Source organism: Mus pahari, chromosome 10, assembly GCF_900095145.1.
Source record: "Mus pahari chromosome 10, PAHARI_EIJ_v1.1, whole genome shotgun sequence".
In the NCBI taxonomy this organism is placed as follows: domain Eukaryota; kingdom Metazoa; phylum Chordata; class Mammalia; order Rodentia; family Muridae; genus Mus; species Mus pahari.
The window spans coordinates 77222743-77246507 of record NC_034599.1 but is presented as its reverse complement, the minus strand read 5'-3'; the positions used below and the strand labels follow the sequence as shown (position 1 = coordinate 77246507).

The 23765-nt window shown below is 34.5% G+C and overlaps 1 protein-coding gene across 2 annotated transcripts in view; it reads left to right on the top strand.

Annotated features, from left to right (window-relative positions):
- Phip (pleckstrin homology domain interacting protein) overlaps positions 1-16858 on the top strand; it is a 107371-nt gene extending 90513 nt beyond the window's left edge. For both annotated transcript variants that reach the window (XM_021206705.2, XM_029543296.1), the window contains 11 exons: positions 532-687; positions 1454-1574; positions 3297-3422; positions 6581-6650; positions 6948-6998; positions 8032-8181; positions 10988-11140; positions 11438-11601; positions 12060-12319; positions 12824-13021; positions 16100-16858. In XM_021206705.2, coding sequence (XP_021062364.1) covers positions 532-687; positions 1454-1574; positions 3297-3422; positions 6581-6650; positions 6948-6998; positions 8032-8181; positions 10988-11140; positions 11438-11601; positions 12060-12319; positions 12824-13021; positions 16100-16737 — 2087 coding nt within the window. In that variant the 3' untranslated portion in view covers positions 16738-16858. The remainder of the gene's footprint in view (positions 1-531; positions 688-1453; positions 1575-3296; positions 3423-6580; positions 6651-6947; positions 6999-8031; positions 8182-10987; positions 11141-11437; positions 11602-12059; positions 12320-12823; positions 13022-16099) is intronic.
- The last annotated feature ends 6907 nt before the right edge of the window (positions 16859-23765 follow it).

Here is a 23765-nt window from a genome sequence, read left to right as displayed (position 1 = left end):
CAGAAATCCCCCTGCCTCTGCCTTCCAAGTGCTGGGATTAAAGGTGTGCGCCACCACCACCCGGCTTGTTTGTAGATTCTTTCTCAACACTACTTGAAAGTTTTTTAATATGCGATGTTAAAGATGTAGACATGAAACCATTACTTCAGAAATGGAAGACCCAAAATTTGGCATTCATAATTTTTTTTTGTTTCTGTTAGAAAATTTGGAATTTGATTAAAATATTATTGAAACTTTCATAAGTTCATTTTAACTGTATATTTTATTAGAATAGATGATAGTTGAATTATGGGATGGATTAAAAATTCAAATTTTCTTTTCCAGGTATAACTGGAATACAGTACATTTACTAGGTATAAATAATCATTTAGTTTTAAATGTAATATCCTTTTTAAGAATGCATTTTATTTGTATTTAAAACATTTTCCCATTATGAAAATTGTAATTTTTAAACATCAATTATTTCTGAAGGAAAATTCATCACTAATTAATACATATGTTCATTGATGGGTTTCTCTATCTGCATTTCAGCTGTGTTTCCAGAAGAACTGGGTACCAGTGTTCCTTTAACTGATGTTGAATGTAGATCACTAATTTATAAACCTCTTGATGGAGAATGGGGAGCCAATCCCAGGGATGAAGAATGTGAAAGAATTGTTGGAGGAATAAATCAGTTGATGACACTAGGTAAATAAATAATAGAAAATCCTTCTAAGTTACATGAACTTTCTGTAGCTAAAGTTTAGTAGTCTGCCATATTTTAAAAGTTTCTTACACTCAACAGACTTAATATGAACTGAAGGAGGAAGGTAGTCCAAAATTGTAGTTAATTATTTGGGTAGCTATCCTTGTTTTCTCATCACTTGACAGATGCATAGGTCTTTAAAGGAAAAGAACTGGAATATGATCTCATATTCCTGGCTTGTGAAAATACAAGTAAGCTGACAATAAAGTTTGTTTGTCTGAACTTTGTGATTTTGAGGTAACTGGAGATTGTTATAGTATTTAAGCAGTATAGACTAGCAGTCCAGAATCAGCTTAAAATGGCATAGGGTGATATTCAAAAAATAGGAGTAAGAACTGAAGATACTGGGCATAATGTTGTATGCAGAAGTTTTGTTTTTTGACTTTTTCTTTTTCCCTTATGGTGCCAAGGATCAGACTGAAGGCCTTATACAAGCAAACACTACCGCTGAGCTGTGTTCCCAGCTTCAAAGTCTGATAAAATGGAAACTGTAAAAGTCTTCCTAGAAATACTGTCTTAAATAGCTTTATCAATATTTTAGGCTTAAAGAAGCTTAAAAAAAATACAATGATCTTAACTTACATTTTTGTTTTTGCTTTATTTTTTGTGTGTTAGTAAATTTATAATATATTTATCTGTTATTTCTTTATCCTAGTACCAGTGAGTCTTAAAATACAGAAAATAGATTTATAACCTTATTTGTTTTAGATATTGCGTCTGCATTTGTTGCCCCTGTGGACCTTCAAGCTTATCCCATGTATTGCACTGTGGTGGCCTATCCAACGGATCTAAGTACAATTAAACAGAGACTGGAGAACAGGTTTTACAGGTTAGAACCATTTGATGTTGCAATAACAAAAGAGCACTAACAATTTTTTTTTTTTATCAAGTTACTAAAAGTTTATGGGTGTTTCTCAGTTTTGTCTATACATGGATGGACATGAATCCATAGGGGTTAAATTAAAATATGGAGTTGGAGTACGTCTTTGTACTCTGCATTTCTCAAGAGTTCCCTTCAGTGTTAATGGATTATGAATAAATACTTGATACTTCTATAGGCATTCTATCCTAGATAATATTCTAGAATATTTAGTAGATTTTCTATTAATTTCTTAATTTCGTCTGTTGAAATTTTTAAATGCTTATGAAAATATGATTAGAAAGTATTCATAAAAGTTTTATAGTTTTTGTTTAAGCTGTTATGGTTAATTTGCTCCTTCATGGTAACATACCCTGACTGCTAGTTAGATTTTAGTTTTTGTTTTTGATTGACATGGATCTTACTAGCCTTAGCTATCCTGGAACTTCCCATGCAGACCAAGCTGGCCTCAAAGCCACCAACCAACCTGTGCCTCCCAAGTGCTGGGATTAAAGGCTGGCAGAAATGCATTTACATCTATAGTTTAGAGTGAAATTGTATTTTTAATTTTTCTTAGTGACTGTTGCTTAGTAGGCCAGTAATTTATTGTATATAATAATTGTATTACAATTTCTTTTATGATCAGTTTTAAAATTTTAAGGGATTTAGGTTCTGTGCTGCTTTTTTTCTGTGTGAAATGTAGCTTTGCTTCTCTTCACTACTGTGAATTAGAACCTTGGATATAGCACTGAAAACACTACTTTTACCCTTACTGACTAGCATGAGCCTTCTCAGCAGCAGTGTTACTGATTTGTGAGCTAGAACAGTCTTTCTGCCTGCCATATAAATATCCTGGTGGGTGAGAGCCATCAGAGCAGAGTACAATAGAATTCACTTTGATTTGTAAAGGGGGTCTTAGTGGTGTTAGGTCCACTTGCTGCTTGTTGTAGCATTATCATTTGTGTTTTCCGATACCATTCATTCTTTGGTTCAACTACTATAAGTTTTGTCTGCTGGTAATTTAATGCCTTATTTTACATAATTTTTATATTCAGCATTTTGAAATGCATAAAAATTCCTATTTATATTTTTCCATAACTACAGTTACATACTTTTTTCTGTAGAACTGTATTTGTTCACAAATCAGTAAGATTAACTGTTAGGCACAAAATGTCTTCAGATTATCTTTGCTTTTAGAACTAAAATTGTGAAATACCAGAATATTTTTTAGCATTGCCAAGTGTTCAGAAATAATTTCTAGTTGGGGTCCTTGCAGATTTTCTTCATCGTTTTTGTTTTATAAACAATCTGTTGATTACCTTTCATCTTTACATGTTAATTACTAATAGTATAATTGAAATTATTTCCTTTTGTGTAGAAATGAGAGGATGGAGTGGTATCACGAATTTCAGGGAAAAAAAGTAAACCCTATAACTCTCTCTCTTGTCTGCCCTGTTCTATAGAAATCCCCTTCTAAAAAGTAGCAGTTTTGATAGTCTGTTGTGTCTTATTCCAGACATTTTCTACATAATATATAATTTTCTCTTAATAAATAATTGAGTTTTATTATCATTTTAGAGAAGCTTTTAAGATGTTAGTAATATGATTGTTTTAAGAGTGAAACTTAAATGTCAGATGTGATAATATTAAATTGTGTATGCTTATAAAGATGAGATAATTTTTTTTTAATAGGCGCTTTTCATCCCTAATGTGGGAAGTTCGATATATAGAGCATAATACACGAACATTCAATGAGCCAGGAAGCCCAATTGTGAAATCTGCTAAATTTGTGACTGATCTTCTCCTGCATTTTATAAAGTGAGTTACATATCCATGCTTTAGTATAATAGTTACAGCAATGGCATGAATTTAAAATGTGAACTAATGTAAAGTGTAAAGTGCTAAAATGTAGCTGCAGTCATCTTTTACATAGTTTGTGTTGTCACAGCACCTTAGTTCCTCTTTTAAAATGGAAAATCTTAGTGTAAAGAAAAAAGCATAAGTCAGGCTTAATAGCTCATGCCTTTCAGCCTAGCATTAGGAAGGTAGAAAGAATGAATTGACATGAGTTTAAGGCCAAAGTGGTCTAGCTATAGAGTTCCAGACCATCTAAGTTTACATAGTAAGGCTCTGATCAGGGAGAAACAACAACAAACAAACCACACCTTCAAATATTTGGTATTAAAATTATAAGTATATTGCATATGTATTTGCCTTTGCCTTCGTGATGTATATGCTCCTCATGCATGCATTACCCACAGAAGCCAGAAGAGGGTATCAGATCTTCTGAAACTGGAGTGGCAATTGGCATTCATTCATTCATTCATTCATTCATTCATTCATTTATTTATTGTTTATTTGAATTTATTCACTTCTCAACCAAGTATCAGCACTTCTTCTCCTTCCAGGATCCCTGTCCCAAGTCCTCCCTCTTCCCCCCGCCCCCATTGCCCTTAGAAGAAGGTGGCTTCTTGTACCCCACAGATCAAGTTGCTGTGGGACTAGGTACATCCTCTCCCACTGAGACCAGAGGAGGCTGTCCATTTAGGGGTGCAGGATCCACAGGTACGCAAACAGACTCAGGAACAGCCCCTGCTCCAGATGTTTGAGGGACCCACATAAAGACCAAGCAACCGGTGGCAGAGATTATTATCTGATGTTTTCAGATGAGGAAATTTAAGGCTTTGGAAGGTGGGCTAAAGCCAAGTTGCACATTAAAGGGAATCTGCCATTTGATTTAAGAACTTTCCATTTTAATATCACTTACTCTGTCAAGTTTATTAACAAAATATTAGGCAGTACAGGAAGGTACTAAATTTGAATTTCCAGGGTTGTTTGTCATCCCAGCTATTTGGGAGGCTGAGGCAAGATTGAGAACTGTCTGGGCAACATTAGGAGACACTGTTGTTTCATTCTTAATGTTTTGGTCTTGCTCTTACCTGCTGGCCTTGAACTCATAGGTCTGCCTGCCTTTGCCTCCAAAAATGTGGATTAAGATGTGAACTACCATGTTTACCTTAGGAGACATCTCAAAAGGGAGGAAATTTCTTCACAAACTTTGCACTCTAATTCTGCAGCCCTGTAAATGAGTATGTACGCTGACTATCATTTAAGACAAAAACATGTTTCCTCCTTTCCTCAGCCAGTATGTAGCCTCCAAGAGGGCATTGGGCCTTAGAACTTGAAGACAGATGCAGTATTCAACTTTAGCTGTAAAAATTGCTTATTAATGTCACGGTTTATGTTGGGGACTTTTTTCCCTACTTCTGTTTAAAATGAGGTAGTACACTGTATTTTATAAGCACACTCAGCTATAACCACATTTTATTTTTATATAATAGAAAAATATTCAGGCCTTTAAACCAATAGTTCTCAATGTGTGGGTTTAGAGTCCTTTGAAGGTCACTATCAGTATTTCTTTACAGTTCACAACCATAATAAATTAAAGTTATGAAGTAGCAACAAAATAATTTGATGGTTGTGGGTTACCACAGTATGAAGTGCATGAAAGGTTTGGAAGTTTTGATGATTTGTATTTTTCAGTTGACTATGCAGCAAATATTTTACGTATTAGATACATACAGAGTAATGTAGTAAGTACTTGGTGATAAAATCATCATACTTTAGTTTTGTAGAAGAGTTTTATGAAATAGATAAAAGTTGTTATAATTTAATGAACATGGGCTAATAAGACAATTATGAAAATAATAAATATAGGGGATAATCTAGTACATAGTAGAATCTTATTTTTACAAATGAGGTAGATGCTGATGAATTCAGGAGAAACTAAGTCAGAGGAAAGTCTTTCGGGGATAAGGAATAGAATTATGTGAGATAATAAAAATGCTGAAGAAAGAGTTGATGAAGTCAGTGAGATGTCCTACCACGTAAGGATCTCTTACACCCTAAGCTAACAATCTGAGTTCAGTTTCAAGTGCCCACAGGTGGAAAAGGAGAAGTGACAAGGTCAGATTGTCTTCTGTCCCTGTCATGCACACCATAGCATGTGTGCCTCCTCTCCTTCCATATATCATTTGTATTTTTTTGTTTTGTTTAAAGAATGAATTGGTGAAATAGGGATGTGTGTGTGTGTGTGTCTGTCTGTCTGCCTGCCTGCCTGCCTGCCTGTATGGATATATTTATGCAAATGTCTGTCCCTTCAGAAAGGCATCAGGTCCCCTGGAGCTGAAGGTACAGGCAGTTGTAAACTACCTGATGTGCATTCTGTAAAGGCACTGGTCCTCAGGAAGGACAGGATCGCTCATTAATGAGCTATCACTTTAACTCTTAGGAAGTAGGCTTCCTAAAATATACATTCTAAAGGCAAACAGATGTTAAAAGTATTTTGATATGCTCAGTTTGTTTTATACCATGCCTCAAAATATTTATTTCAATATAGTACCTTCTAATAAAATCTCAAGACAAGACAAAAAGCATAAATATCTCTTACCATGAATCAAGAGCGAGCTTAGCTTATGAAATTAGAAAAGGGTAGGGACCAAGAAATAAATGTAAGGTTAGAATTCACAGGAGCACACCATTAATTGAGTTTTAAAAAGAAAGGGATAGTGAAAATCTGAGCTGTCCATGACTGTAAAAGTGGTGTGTTGTTGAAACAAAGGAGAAAACCATAGAGGAGAGTGTGTTGTGGAAGTTAGGTAGAAACGGGAAGTGTAGGTGATGGTGTCAGAAGGCGACGACTAAAGATATGTCATGGAGTACTTCCACTTAATATATAGACAGTGACAGGAATTAGAAGACTGTATATATTTTTACCTAACTAAAGTGAGCAAAAGTGAGAATTGAATTTTCTACACTGAAATCAGTCATAAAGGACATGGATTAGATGTATAAGGATAATATGTTATAGTCAACAAATGCCAAAATTGTTTGGCTTAAAGTTTTTATCTTAGGAACAAATTCTTAAAGAAAAATCACATAGCTCTAATCAAACATCAACATTTTCTTCTACTTAGGGATCAGACTTGTTATAACATAATTCCACTTTACAACTCAATGAAGAAGAAAGTTTTGTCTGACTCTGAGGTATGTAACAGTTCACTGTGATTACTACATTAATACTACATATTATAGAATTCTAAATAAGATTTACATGTAATAGTTTTCATATTAAAGTGTTAGAACATTGCTTTTTTCAGTACTATATTGTCAACTGTTGCTATCATATTTAGAATTTACTTGAGGTTGAAAACAAATTTTAATGGGGGGAGACTTTACTAAACCAGTCAAGTGCATTATTCATTTTCTAAAAGGTAAAAGGAAAAACTACCAAGTGATAAGGTCTAGGATGTTTCATAAATTGGATGTTTTATTGCTTCAAAGGAAGAAGAGAAAGATGCTGATGTTCCAGGAACTTCTACCAGGAAAAGGAAGGTAACAGCATTTTGGTTTTGATTGCTTTTTTTAACAGAAGTATTTTTGTCATATTAAAGTATACTAAAAGCTTATTTACTCTTATTTATATTAAAAGTAACTTAAGTGTTTGAATAATTTTTATGTATAAATTTTTTTCTGAGAAAGATTTGTACTTTATATGGGTTGAACATCCCTAATCTGAAAACCTGACAGAGTGCTCAAAAACTCTTTTAAGTTTTGAGCACTGATGCTCAGAATGTTTCTCATTTTGGTTTTTGGATCTTGATTTAGTATTCCTTAAACAGTAAATTCTATGCAAATATTGCAAAACAAAAAGGCTTCAAATATTAGCCACTTCTGCCAAGCTTTTCAGGTCAGGAAGGCTCAGTCTATGCCTCATGATGTATGATTATACTAAAAGCACAAACTGTGGCTAATGTGATGCCTCTGTGAGGACCGTGCTTCCTCTGCAGGCATCAGGGCCTGAGTTTAATCCCAGCACCTACATATAAAGCAGCTCAATTGAAATCCAGTGCTGGGGAGGTGAAGGCAGGAGGTTCCTTGAGGCTTGCTAACCAGTGAGCCTAGTGGCACTGAGATACCCTGAACAAAGATGTTTTCACTGGTTAAGAGAACATACAGTTTGGGTCCCAACTCCATGTTGGACAGTTCAGAACCACTTCAGGGTATGTTCTGATGCTCCTAACCTTTGCAGGCACCTGCACTCAACGTGCATATACCCACTCGTGTACATGTAATTGAAAATAAAATCAATCCCTTTAATCTCAGCAGTAGAGAGGCAGATTTCTATGAGTCTTAAGCCAGAGTGACCTAAGTAGTGAGCTCTAGGCCTGCCAGGGCTACATAGAGAGAAAGGAATGTAAATGAAAGCAAAGTTGATGGCTCCTGAGCAAAGGTACAGATGTGTCACATATGCATCACATATGGGCGTGAACATGCATGCCTTGCCCACAAGTAAATCTGTGAATGAATCGAATGACTGAATGGGAAAGTATGAGTTGTGTTGCTACTTAGGTGTTTTTTATTTCAGGATCATCAACCTAGAAGAAGGTTACGCAACAGAGCTCAGTCTTATGATATTCAAGCATGGAAGAAACAATGTCAAGAATTGCTGAATCTCATATTTCAATGTGAAGATTCAGAACCTTTTCGACAACCAGTGGATCTTCTTGAATATCCAGTAAGTATTTCTAAGATTACTTTTGTACAACTGTTTTTATTACTGTGTTTCATTTCCTCATTAGTTCATTCATGTTTTCATTACCTATTCAGTTACAAAGAACTCTAAAATTGGAAACTGGTAAAATGGAAAGAGGCCTAAAATATGCCTGTTAAGAACTAACTGGTTTATGCTCCTAGCTATTCTCTTACCTGTTTTGTAACTAGAGTAAGCCTCTTAGCTTTCTCGTATGATAGAATTTTTACTTAACTATGCTAGTTTCCTTTCTATTGCTGTAATAAGCACCATGAACCAAAAGCAATATGGGGAGGGAAAGGGTTTCTTTAGAGATTAGAGTCCATCATATAGGAAGCTGAGGCAGGAACTGCAGAAACAACAGTGGCGGAATGCTACTCACTGCTTGCTTGGTTACTTACCATACACAACCCAGGAGCTGCACAGGGGCACCAGAGAGGGCTGGGCCATTCCACATCATTTATCAGTCAAGAAAATGTCCCCTGTAGGGACTGTGCCAATTTGATAGAAGCAATTTCTTATTGACTTACCTCTTCCCAGATAACTATTTTGTGTCAAATTGACCAAAAGACAAACAAAAAAACTTTATTGGCACAAACTTTACTTCTCCATATTAATTCTGAGAGCTTATAGCTATTATCTAGAAAACAAAAATGATACCCATTTTTCTCATGGAGTTATGTTGATAAAATGAAAATACATGATAAATAGCTTTGTAATGATGAAAGAATTGCTACATTGATATATCTGTTAAAATTATTATATGTATATTATGGCTGGTTGATATCCATGGGAGGCCTGCCCTTTTCTGAAGAGAAACAGGAAGGATGGGGACAGGTGACTGTGGTCAGGAGGTAAAAACAAATAAATAACAATTTATTGTGTGTAAACCACACTGTAAAAATTGTTTCACTGTAAAAAAGTTATTGTATATATTTATGTAATTCTAGTGTATGAACTTTAGGGAATGCCTAGTTAAAAGTGTTGAGATTATATAATCAACTATTTATAATTGCATACATCCATAAAAGTCTCAATCTAGGTTGAAATGATTTTTTAAAAAATTCTTCTAGTTAGGAATTCAAGATTATAAAGTTTATATGGCATTACAACCTAAATACAGTTTCATCTAGCTTCATTGTTTGATTTCTGTATAGGCATTATAATTTGAAGTGAATATGGACTTGTTAATAGATATCATAAAATAACCTTTTTTAGTTTTGAAAACCAGAAACAGATTCATTACATGTGCAAGACAGACGTTTAATTTTAACAGCGGAGGCAGTTGGGTCAATAAGACACTCTCCTGGCCTGAATTCCAGCACTGAGTCTGTACTCTGTACAGTACCCAGGGTTTCCGAAGCGAGGCCCCCCTTTATTTCCTATGCATTCTCTGTAGTTTTAAAACAGTGCTTTACTATTTACGTCATGGCTCTAGTTATTTATTGTTTAAGCCTTAATGTTTTAATTATAGAAATATAAATATTAGCCCTTTGCAGAAATAAATGAGGCCTTGGGCAATGGTTAGGAAAGAATTTAGAACAGAGAACCCACTCTTAACCAACTGAGAGAGATTTGCATTCTAATAAAAAATCTGGAATAGTTCCACAATAAATGTCATTCTTAGCTCTAGTGTGAGATGGGCATCTCATTTAAGCATATATTATTTGTAGACTTAGAATCTAAGTTATACTATTGTATTATAGAAAGTGAAATTATAAAGTCTCTTCATATAGCACATGAAAATATTAGAAAAATTAAAGACTAAACTCAGTACATTCGAAAATAAAGTAAAACTTAATATTTATTGAGGTTATTAAGTGTTTCTAACCATAATGGAATCAGAGTAGAAATTGTTAGCACAGAGGTTTCTAAGGTAAATTAAACTGGTCTGCCTCACACGTGTTGGATTATTAGCATACAGTACTTCCAAATCAGGCAGGGCAATACACTTGTACATAGTCAGGAGATCAAATAAGTCTATGGTAGTTTAAAAAAAATGACCTCAATGACAATGAATTCAAAATGAGTATCAACATTTGTGGGTTGGACTTAAGAGTAGGGTAAGAAAATTTAAAACTAGTGTATGCTGCATTTGTCAGAACTCTTGAAATCAATAGTGTATATTCACTTCTCATTATAGAAAAGGAAGAGTAAGAACAAAAGGAAATGAGTAAAATAACGGAAAGCTAAAGTCAGTGCTACTGAAGAGGTGCAGTGTGGTCTGTGCTGTGACCTCACTCATCTCACACTGTTGTGATCAGTAGCTCTTCTCCCACCGGTTTTGTTCCATCTTGTTGTCTTACTTTTTATCCAGTTCATTTCCAGAACATACACTTTTTGACATTTATTTATATTTACTATTATTATTACAAAATACCTAATTTGTTAAATTCTTTGACATGAAATTACTGTGACTTCAGGCTCTATGTAGATGTGAGATGTCTTGAAGAGTTTTAGAAATAGTTTGGTCTTATGTTTAGTGTTTTGTCTGTATGTATGTATGTGTACCACAGGTTTACCTGATGCTTACACTGTTTCTCTACAAGAGCAGCAAATGTTCTTATCTACTGAGCCATCTCTCCAGCCCCACATTGATTGTATTTCTTTATAGTGTTTTGATGAGTTGACATTCATTAGATTTATAATTATAGGTAGGTTGAAGTTTTTACTGCTGTTTTGTTTTTAAAAATTAATAGTTCTGTAACTTGTCATAAAATCCTGTCAGTTGCTGTGCTATAAAATGGTACTTTGTAGTAATAATAATGCTAGCTGTTTATTTCTCTCCTAGGACTACAGAGACATCATCGACACGCCAATGGACTTTGCCACTGTTAGAGAAACTTTAGAGGCTGGGAATTACGAATCACCAATGGAGTTATGTAAAGATGTCAGGCTCATTTTTAGTAATTCTAAAGCATATACACCAAGCAAAAGATCAAGGGTATATCATCAACTTGTTTTATTTTGTTAAAAGTATGTCAAGTCTCTAAAAGCTTCTACATAAAACGTTGTACAAAATTAATGGACTATTGTGTTATTGATATTGATGGTTACCTCTTGCTTTCTATTGTAAAAATGCTGTCATTTATTTTCCATCAGAAGAATTTTAAAAGCAATGCAAGTTTTTAAATTCTAGAAAATTTTACTAGAAAAGTATTTAAATTATATTTATTAAATAGGCATTTTTTTTTTTTGAAGAAAATTTTACCCATTTTGTGGATATTTTTTCTCTCCATAGATTTACAGCATGAGTTTACGCCTGTCTGCTTTCTTTGAAGAACATATTAGTTCAGTTTTGTCAGATTATAAATCTGCTCTTCGTTTTCATAAAAGAAACACCATAACCAAAAAGAGGAAGAAACACAACAGAAGCAGCTCCCTGTCCAGCAGTGCTGCATCAAGGTGCTTAGTTCCTCTTCAGTGACTGACCAGTCTGTAACTCTGTCATCTACATGGGAGAACTTGGTGGTTTTTAATGCTTCCTTTACTATTCCCTATATTGCAGAATGATATATTTGACATGCAAGTTCCTATGATGTGGAGGATTTTTAATCTTTTAAACTAAAGCTTTACTAGTGTAAGTGCTTAAATTCAAACTGCTAAATCTATTCGGTATACCAGCATTTTTAGGATAGTGATGGCATCATGCTTTCTGTCATATAACTGTAGCATTGACAATGATCCTTCACTAAATAATTCACTTTTCAAAGGCTCACAACCATATGATATCCACTACAAATCTCATGTTTTAACATACTTCATAATAGTACAAATGTTGAATTCAGCAGTATTTCAAAACATTTAACATCTATGTGGAGAATTGTTAGGAATGACTAACACTGTGATAATCTTATTTTTAGCCCTGAAAGGAAAAAAAGGATCTTAAAACCGCAGCTAAAGTCAGAAGTATCTACCTCTCCATTCTCCATACCTACAAGATCAGTACTACCAAGACATAATGCTGCTCAGATGAATGGTAAACCAGAATCCAGTTCTGTGGTTCGAACTAGGAGCAACCGTGTAGCTGTAGATCCAGTTGTCACTGAGCAGCCCTCTACATCATCAGCCACAAAAGCGTTTCTTTCAAAAACTAATACATCTTCCATGCCAGGCAAAGCAAGTAAGAGCCACAATCTATATGTCATTTTCTCTTTTAAAAGGGCTTTTGATTTTCCGTTGGTTTTGACAGTTACCTGAAGCTACTGGTTTTGTTTTCTTTGCTGTTTTTCCTCCTTTGAAGAAGTTATAAAATGAGAACAAGAAAGTTGTAGCTTAGGAATATTTTAATAGATTACAAGAATAAGAAACTGAAATAGATTCTTTTAAACCTGTCACTAACAATTTGACCAGACTTGCCTTCATAATCCTGAACGGAAAAGAAAGCTTGTATTGGGCTGGGCTTGTTAAAATTTTTTGTAGACTTCTCTTACTAGAAGATAGATTCCTGGGCTTGTCAAGTATGAATGAGGCCTTGGGTTACAGTCCAGCACTATAGAAAAGAGATTTTGTGAGGAAGCTTTAAGGTTTTGTTCTCTTGGCTAACTGAAGCAGTCCGGGTTTGTAGCAATCCCAGACTTTTTGCCTAACAAGTCTCGGTTTCTTATCTTTCTACATTTTGTTTTAGTACTAGAGAATTCTGTGAAACATTCCAAAGCCTTGAGTACACTTTCAAGCCCTGATCAACTCACATTCAGCCATGGTACAAAGAATAATTCTGCAAAAGAGAACATGGAGAAGGAGAAGCCTGTCAAACGTAAAATGAAGTCTTCTGTATTTTCAAAAGCATCTCCACTTCCAAAGTCATCAGCAGTCATGGATCAAGGTAAGCTGACTTCTTACTGACATCTGGGTGCTGTGGACACTGCTATTCAGTGGAGAGACGGACACCAGGACATCATAGGTCTAAGGCCAAGCCACTGTAATGAATACCCTGCCTCAAAAAAGGTGAAAGTAAAATGTTACTTGTAAGATTTTCAGATATAGTAGTCATTCTTACAGTTAATGTTTTTTTTTATAGGAGCTGGCCTATTTCCTGTTGGGGGTGTCAATTTAAGAGTTGTAGTTTGTAATACAATAAATTTAGTAATGCATGGATGCACAGGCCAGAAGAAACTGCTGAGAACTGGAGGCCAATATCTGACTATTGGTAGAATCAAGACACCTGTATGTTAGTGCCTTTTTGTACAGTTGGGTTAAAGCTGGGTATTCAGATGGTTCAGCTGATTAGACGTGATTGCACATGGGCCTTTCCACCTTAGGTGGAACCCCTGAGCTTACAGGAGAAAACCACCTCTGCAGAATTGTTCTCTGACCAAGGCACTTGTATATATATATATCACGAGCACACTGTACAAGTAACTATTATCTATCTGATATAATTTGCATCTCTGAGGCTTACTGCTGAATAAGCTCACCCTTTCTAGTTCTTTCTGAACTCTGGCTGGCTGGTCAACTCAGCTATCTGGCTTAAACTCCTCTCCATGCTAACTGATTCAATCTGACTTCTCTCAGCTTCTCCTGAATTTCTCTGCTTGGCCTCAACTCTAGCAATGTGTTCTAATTCTCTAGCTACTTATTCTCTGGCTTTGGTGGCCTCTGCTGATCTGCATAAACTAACAGATGAGCTCAGCTGTACTTACTATACTCACTCCCAACTGACTCAGTGAGTTCCACTCCACTTAACTGAACTGACTCCCTAACCCTACCTACCTGCTCTAAAATGGCTTTTCTCCCTAGAGTTGGATATATCTGACCAGTTCTGTCAAGTCTTTCACTGATTCATCACTTTGTCTTCCCCTCAATTAGATATCATTGTTTGAGATTAAAGGTATATACTAAAGGATTCCAGCCAGAGGAATTAAGGGTGTGTACTAAGGGGCATGTCTCTATTCCATTTGAGTCATACAGACTAGATGGTGTTTGGATTTGTTGCAAACAGCCATGTTGCTGGATTAAATTCATCCACAATCTGACATATGACCATTTAGCAAATACCAACAGCCTGTTCATCTAGGGTTTCATTTATAGGGTTTTGTCATCTAGTTGAGGTAGTCATTCAGAATAATTGGGAAAAAGCTTGTGTTGTGTGGGGTACTTCCTGGGCGTTCCTTACCAGTAACTCAAAAAGATGTATCCTGAATCCAACAGTGAGTTTTTTGTTTTTTTGTTTTGTTTTTTTTTTAAATAACCCACATCTGCTGGGTAGTAGCTACCCATTCCGGGTTCTTCTATTCAAATTCTTTTTAAAATAAGATCTTAAAATTGGCTTACAAAATAGTATGGGTTTTTTTGTTTGTTTTTTTATAGATCCTTAGTTTGGACTAAGCTATTTCCAACCTCTCCTCAGTCTATCTCTACTTACACATTTAATTCCAAGGATTCTCCCACCTCTCCTTTTAGTCTGGCTTGTGTTCTGTTCCTGCTAGATTTTTTTTTTTTTTTTCTTACCTTTTCTGAATAGTTTTACTTTGAGCTGTATGTTGTCAGATATTAGAATACTAAGTACTGTTTCCTAATTATACTTGCCCGGAATACCTTTCTCTATCCATTTGTTCTAAAATGGAACCTATTTTGTAACCCGGTTTGATAGTCTATTTTTTTACAAAATGGGAAGTTGAGGCTATTGATACTCAGAGTTATTCATAATTTTGTCTGTATTCTTATCATTTCATTGTTTGTTTTTGTTTTTGGTGTTTTCTTGGACTTTTTTGATTAATTGTCCTAGCATTTACTTATCTTCTATGACTCCTTGAATGTGTTAATCTTTCTCTTCATTTTTACATAGTCTTTCTATTATCCATAGTGCTGGCTTAGCATTCTTAAATTTCTTTTATGTTTTTATCCTGGAAAGTATTTCTATTTCCATTATTAGATTTACTGCACACTATTATAAAAATCGACAGTATTGGGCTTTCAGAACTTTAAATATCATTCTGGGTCTTCTAGCTTTAAACATATCAGTTGAATAATTATTACTTACAGTTTGTAGATAAGAGTAGGTAAGGAGTGTCAAAGCTATGGCAGTTTTTATGGAGAGTAACTGATGTAAATTACTGCAGCAGATAATGGTCCTAATTATATTGGGTAGGGGATTAAGAAGGAAGATTCTTTGTATGTCCAGAGAACATGAGATTTATTTTAGACTCTAGACTCTCTTCTTTTATATAGAAGTTACTGTCACATTCATAGATGTGAAAAGATAAAATTTGTACATTCTTTCTGAATTTGTACATACTTTCTGAATCTTCTCACTGATAAATGACTGAAAGCAAGAGATAACAATTAATATGCTTATTTATTGAGATGACCAGATTAAAGTTATAAACTTAGTATAATAGTATTTTTCAAACATGACTTAACTCCTTAAAAGTAGTGATACCGAAACACCCTGTGTTTAGTGATTTAAACAGTAAAGTAGTACTTTTATGTAATAAACTGTAAATGGATACAATCATTTCATGTGATCCAGATGAAGCTCCTAACATGTTAGAATGTGTAATAAGGATGGTAGATAATGGAATTTCTACTTTTTGCTATCAATGGCAGCATTAACTTAGGTCTTCTATTCATACTTGTATGTCTCTTTCTGTCTTAAGAATATTATCCCAGGGGACAATAAGATAGGTAAGCAGCTAACTGTGCTTACCCTTCTGGCAACCTCAGTGCTATCCTAAGAACCCATGTTAGACTAGAAGAGAGCTCTCTCATCATCATCCAAGTGGACACATAATAAATAAGTAAATCAATAAATAATTTGAAAATATAAACTGTTTAGGTAATCACCAAAATTTATCAAATTTCTATTACTCTATCATTACACAGAAGTATGCTAGTCCTGTTAACCAACTAGTTGGAGGACTAAACAACAATATTTATTAAGTGTACTGTTTTTCTCTTCCAGGAGAGTGTAAGAACAATGTTCTTATACCAGGAACCATTCAAGTAAATGGCCATGGAGGACAACCATCAAAACTCGTGAAGAGAGGGCCTGGGAGGAAGCCTAAGGTAGAAGTTAACACCAGCAGTGGTGAAGTGACACACAAGAAAAGAGGTAGAAAGCCCAAGAATCTGCAGTGTGCAAAGCAGGACAACTCTGAGCAAAATAACATGCATCCCATCAGGGCTGATGTGGTTCCTTCCTCAACATGCAACTTCCTTTCTGAAACTAATGTTGTTAAGGAGGATTTGTTACAGAAAAAGAGTCGTGGAGGCAGAAAACCCAAAAGGAAGATGAAAACTCAAAACCTAGATTCAGAACTCATAGTTCCTACAAATGTTAAAGTGTTAAGGAGAAGTAACCGGAAAAAAACAGATGATCCTATAGACGAGGAAGAGGAGTTTGAAGAACTCAAAGGCTCTGAGCCTCACATGAGAACTAGAAATCAGGGTCGAAGGACAGCGTTCTATAATGAGGATGACTCGGAGGAAGAACAGAGACAGTTGTTGTTCGAGGACACCTCCTTGACGTTTGGAACTTCTAGTAGAGGACGAGTCCGAAAGTTGACTGAAAAAGCAAAGGCTAATTTAATTGGTTGGTAACTTGAAGCAAAATATTGCATTTTAAAAATCTGTAAAGCAGGTACAGTTAAGGAGTAAGTAGAACTAAGGTTTCTGCTTCCTTGCTGCTATGATGGATTAGGGAATGTTAAAATTTGACTTGGGAAAATGGACAAAAAACATTTAGAAGATAATTTACATCTTTGAATAAAAAAATCTATATACATATATATTTCAGATGTTTGCTATTTATTGCCCTTAGGTAGGTTATTCGGTTCCACATTCATTTCATTTGCTGTTTGAAGTTGAGGACCTGTTATAAATTCTGGTTTATTTATGGAAGAGACAGCTCTGCTACACTATTAAGAAACTTAGTATTCCTAGAGATAAAGTATGTTTCCTGTTAAATTGAGTTATTTTTGACCAAGTGAGGTACATTTTTACTGATAGGAGAAGTCATGCCCTAGGAAGAGAAATGTTACAAAGAGTAGCAGGACATTTAGAATGGCTTCCTCTAAAGATAACTTTCCAGTTCCCACCATTTGTTATCCTGAAAAGTATTGTAAACTGTAGGTGTTCAACTACAGAATATCTAGAGGAAGCTTTTGTTTTACTCCATTTCTGCCAAACTTAGGAGAAAATGTATTGATGCAAAGGAAACATATCCACATTGGAAAACATTTGACTGTCTAATTTTTCAGACCTTGATTCTTCTATCAGTCACTCTATCTCTGTTTATTGTGCCAAAGACTGAGAATCAGTGCAGTGGAAAGCCTGTTTTTGACTGTCAGGACAGCATACACTTTTCAGTACTGGAAAAGCTATATATTCTAAAGAGCAAGTTATTACAAAATTATGCTGAGTTGTATCTTTTTTTTTTTTTTTTTTTGGTACTAATAGTAGGAAAATAATGCACTGGTGGGTCCTTTAACAGAGATATCTTAGAGAAAATGTTTAAGTGGTTAAAGGATTCAAGGTAAATACAGGAAAAATGTATGGAATTTGATGTTTACTTAATCTGGATTAATGTCATTTTTAAACTTCAGACATATCCAATAGGCTAAAATGACAAAAAGAACCATGTCTGTGTGCGTGTGTATATTGATAAATGGGTGTGATTGAATGAATATATATATGTATGTGTGTATGTATATATATATATATATATATATATATATATACACACACACACACACACACACACACACACACACACACACACACATACATACACACACACACAAACGCATTCTTAAGTACTATTACCCAGGTATAAATTCTTTTTTCAGGATTTTTTAGATAGTAGTAGAATAAAAATAATTTTAAAATGTCATACTTTATAGTTTAATTTTAAGGAAAAGATTGGTTATTTTCAATTATTAAAAGTTAAAATAGGCCAAATCACTTTTTATGCAATCATGTTTTATACAGTGGTCTCATTGCACATTGTGTTTTTTCTGCACTTTTTACGGTATCCTTATCAAGCTGGTATCTCAATATACACTCTAAAGAGAAACTCTCATTTAATGATTGTGCCTTGTATTCTATTATTTTTTGCATCATTAGTAAAATTAAGTTGTCTATTGTAAATGATAACTATATGACTTAGGAGAATGTATTACTATATGTACTGCTATGGAAAAAGGAAAGCAGTTATTTATTTGTTTATGGTACATTATTTTATATCTTGAAAACCAACATAAATGCCATTTCTATTGTTTAAAATTACTTTTTTTGGGTAAGTTTTAAGAATGTAGTATTTTCTGAGAACTGATATGGTGCAAAAATGTAACCAAATCTTTCAGATACTACATTTTTAAAAAGGAAGGATGGGGAAAATATATATCAGCATGACCCTGATGTAGAGAATAAAGTCTTTAATTGAACCTTGGCAAAATATGTAATTAGATTATAATTGTTTCCTTGTTTCCAATACGGATAAATGTTAACTGTTGTTTAACTGTCTTGAAGAAGAATGAAAAGTGATGCATTTGGGCTTTTTAGATCATTTATAATGAAATTTGTACAGAAACCCTCCAGCGAAACTAAGTGAACCATTTTCCAGACCTTGACTGCATTGCTGTGATTTTACAGTTGAAAAATAATTTCAAAATATTTAGGTTTTTTGTACATTTATTTTTTTCTAACAAATATATTGAACTATATAATTAAAATTAAGTAGTTAACTCTTCATAATGCAGAAACGGATGATGTGTTATATAGAAAAATGAGTCAATTTCACCATTACTGAAAATAATAGTGTGTACATTGGAAATTTAAGTCATTAAAGTAATTAGTTGCTTTTGAAGGGAATCTATTTGAGAAATGTAATTTCCTGATGTTATCTGCATTGTAGTAGAAAATTAGACTAAAGTCCATTTTTATAAATAAATGTAGTTATAAGGTGTGTTCAATATAAGGAAGTGCGCACAGTCTTAGTGTGGAGGACCTCTAGAGTGGGGCTCAGAGAGTTCCAGCCTCTGAGCACTGATTTCCATCTTTCTTATAACAAGGAAATAGAACATTTCTGTAATAAAGACACTGCGTATTCATGACCGTATTTGGACATTTTTAGACACTGGTTTCTTAGTAAAGTAAAATGACTTGGATTGCATTATTTGTAACTGAAAACTTAAGAGATATTAATACCAGTTACAGATTTTTTATTTTTATAATTTAGCTTCTGTACATTGCAGAAGCTAAATTATGAACTTGAAATCATCATGTTTTGGTTTGTTTTACTGCTTGGAAAAGTCTCCTCTTTGCCACAGTAACATCCTGTATGTACCGTTTGCAGGTCGGAAGGAGTTGTTAGCGCTCATCTTAGGTATGCAATAAGAAAAAATCTCAAGTTTATCAGAAAGGAAATTTATTATGTACATGGAACATAGGTACTAGTTTTCAGGCTAAGTTCAGTGGTCCATGCCTATAATTCCAGCATTTGGGACATGGAGACAGGAACATCCAAGAGTTCAAAGTTAATCTTTAGTGGCAAACCAAGTTCAAGAGTAGGGCTACAAATGCAGCAATACCAAAAAGCCTCAGTTATTCTAATATTCTATTTCTAATATTTAACCATATTGTTATGCTATCCTGACTTCATGAAGCCCGAGTTTAGTAGAAGTTTCAGTGTTGTCACAGGGGTAGTTTAAAGATTCAGTCTAATTGTAATCTACCAGCATTTGGAAGTAGAAATGTAGCATCTTAAAGTTTCACCCCTCACAGTCTTCTCTAGAGCAGTCTTTATCTTCTGCATATAAGTATAAACTGATAATTAAGGGCCTTATTTCCATTGTTGTTTTGCATTGTTTCACTACAACTAAAGGTTGGTGGGTTACTAACAGAATTGTCATACTCTAATTAGATAGCTATGGAACATTTGTCAGATGGTTAGGCCACATTGGAGATACACGATTGATTGACTGGAAGCAGTTTCACTTGAAAAATAATTATTTAGGACAGTGAAGAGCAAACATTCTCATACCACATAATCACTAACAGAACTGTCTCTTAGCTGTAATGTAGTAGACTAACCTGAACCTTCAAGGTTTATTGAAATAAAGTTCAACCCTGCATGATATTAGCAGCATTTACACAATTAGTTTCAGTTGACAGTGTTTTATTTTGACATTCCATTTTGTATCATAGCTATCTATAAGCTTCTCTCCAATGTAAGTTAAAAGTACGTGGTTTTAAGCTTTCTATCTAAAGAAAATAAACTGATTTTAATATTTTGTTCACGTGAAGTTTATTTTTGAGTAGGTTGAAAGGACCAAGATACTTGAGTTACTAAAGGGCTATTACCAATGTTCATCCTATATGCAGTACAGTATTTTAAAAGTGAATAGGGTGAAGATTACTTTTATTTAGAATGCATTAGCCCCATATTATCCAGAAGAAATTGCTAACAGTAGTAGCTTAATTAGGAAGTAAGTTGTCTTAGGTTAAAAATTGGGAAAAGTAAATCTTTTGATTCCATCCAAAAAAATGATTTTTAGATGACCTCAACTAAAATTAATGCATTTACTAAGAAACTGTTTTGTTTTTAATTATAATTATCAAAGTGATCCAAATGAAAAGACATTCTGAACTATGTACAGTACTCCAGGAGGAGGTCTATCTAATTGAGTCAGAAGACTGTAAGTACTACTTTGAGCGCTCTGGAGATGAACCCACACACAGTACAGTGAGTAGATTATCTGAGCTATAAATATATTTTTTAGTTTCAATAGCTCTGTTTTGAAATACTTTTTTAATGCAGATAAAAAAAATCAGGAAATTAACCTTATATGGCACAAACCAAATACATAGTAGTATATGGGTGAGTTTCTACATTTAAAGAACTAAGAAGGTAGGTTCAGGGTTGTATTATAGTACATGCACTTACAAGACAGATACACATGCTGATTACTTTCAAGGATGTGTGCGTTGATTTATCACAACAATAAATTTAAAAATAAGATACAATGTTACATTTTTAGACCATATTGAAACTGCAAGAAGAGACAGGTCTTAAAAAGTTATTAAGAAAAAGCTAAATCCCACCATGGGATATTTAGACGTCTAAATATAGCTCAATTTTAAAAAGCAACTGACCTAAAGGGTTAATGTTGTAACTGACACATTTCAGATTAAAATTATGTTTATTTTGTACAGAAAGCAATGTTAAACACAAGCAGATCTGTTGTATGTAATAAGTGACAGAGTTTTTAAAATTATTTAGCTTTATTGATGTTGTTTTATTTCTTCTAGACCTGGAGTATCATGTCATAAACAGCAGTCTTGCACCATGGTAGCAGGCCCTTTCTTTTTGTACATACTGATTGGACCTTTCTTTACTGTTACGTGGACACTTTCTATGTTAGTTTTGATGCATAATTCTTGGAATCCTTTTATACAAACTAGAATGTATGTGTAAGAATTCCTGTCCCTGCAATGTAGTAACTATAAACTTATTTTTAAATAAATAGAAAACTTGTTTTTCTAAGCCATTTTGTAGAGCCTCATGATTTCTTTGCTTTTCTGTTTATTTTGATTAGTTTTGGACAGCATAAAGCACTTGGTACGTACTCAGTGGGCAGCTTACCAAAGCAATTGTGATATAGAAGCCATTATGTAAATTCTGGTTTGTTAGAGGTTCCATTTTTCTGTCTATTTGTGAAATGTTAAAACCATTATCAAAGATTTCAAGCACCTAATGTAATTCCAGAGTGACTGAAGGTTAAAAAATAAAGATGCCTTTGCCTTTCTATGTGTCTACTTAGAACAGATTTATTGGCTTATATGTAAGTTACTGCACTGCTATTAAGTTTATTATAGTTTTATGAGGGCTTTGATGTGCTGGTACAATATATTACAATAACAGTTGTTTGCTGTTGATTAAAAAAGAATAAACATCATTTTCCAAGCTGAAATCTCAGAGATAGTTTTAATGTCAAACATCCTCAAATTTTAATATTTTTAAATTTAGGGTCTAGCCTTGATAGAAAGCAAAATTAATAACTTGAAAGAGCCTGCTGAATTCCTAGTGTCAGAGAGTATTTTCATCCATCCATCTGCCATCCCTAGTTCTCTGCCATGAACATGCCTCCTGCATTCCTGGTACTAGAGAAAGCCTTATGGATTTAGTTCTCAACAGATTGTGTTTTGACCTAACTAATGACTCAGGGGGCTTGCCTTTGTTTTTTCCTTCTTGGAATGTTCTCAAGGCTGAATTGCTGCTCCAACCAAGATTCATTCAAAAGCAAATCCATTTAGCCACCACAATTCTGGCACAAAGGACAAGTTATGAGAAAAACAAAATTAGATACATAGCCCAGTGAATATTTTGAAAACCTCCTATGTGTTTTTAAAGTATAGAATGTCATGTGCGTGACAAGGCTGAATATTAGTTCAGAGAACACCTTAAGTTTTCACCTCTTGTAAGTGTAATTTCCACATAAGCAGGAAGTGATGCTGAAGGCAGAGTAGAGTAGATTTAACTGCCTTCATAATCATTGAGGTAATGAGCCAGAACCGGTGTACACTCTGAAGAGTCGGGCTTTGGTAAGTTTATTTAGGCCCCAATGATTTCAAAGAAGTCTCAGTTAAGTTACAGCTTATCATTTAATAGACTAATGGGAAAAAAAAAAAAAAGCCCTTAGTGACCTTATATGACAAAGGATGCAACTTTTATAAAGAGTTGAGAAACATCACCCAGCAGCTGTAACCTGCAGCAAGTGCTCAGAGGGTAAGCTTGCTGGACTAAGATGGCTTTGAGAACATTACCATCACTTCATCATCTTTCCTCCTGAAAGGAAAACATTTCAGACTGTTGGACAAAGTTTATCTGGGACTGTTAGCTGAAACCTTGCCTGTCATGAGAAGCTCTGCTCAGCTGAAACCCTACACCAAATTTCATCACTTTCTGCTTACCTTGTGATACTAAGACACCCTAGTAAATGGCTGCCATGTTACCCGGGGCTGTGTGGTAAAAGGCTCTGAGATTCCTGTTTGGCTTTTATATATGAGTCTGGTAGTCAATCCCTGTGGCAATCATTATCATTTAATAAAAACATTTGCATTCCTGTTACTACAATTTGGGAACCAAACATTCATTAAATTACCATAGTGAAAACTATTGAATGGAATACAGGTTCCCCAATGGAGGAGCTAGAGAAAGTACCCAAGAAACTGAAGGGGTCTGCAACCCTATAGGTGGAACAACAATATGAACTCACCAGTACCCCAGAGCTCGTGCCTCTAGCTGCATATGTAGCAGAAGATGGCCTATTTGGCCATCATTGGGAAGAGAGTCTCCTTGGTCTTGTAAACTATATATGCCCCAGTACAGGGGAATGCCAAGAAGTGGGAGTGGGTGGGTAGGGGAGCAGGGGCGGGGAGAGGGTATAGGGAACTTTCGGGATAGCATTTGAAATTTAAATAAAGAAAATATCTAATAAAAATTACAAATATAATGCTAATTATTTCACCTAAAGACAAAAAGTATAATTAATAACACATGTTAAATAAAAACAGCAAAATTTGCAGCAAATAATGTAATCTTATTAGCTAAATGAATGATTTGTTCA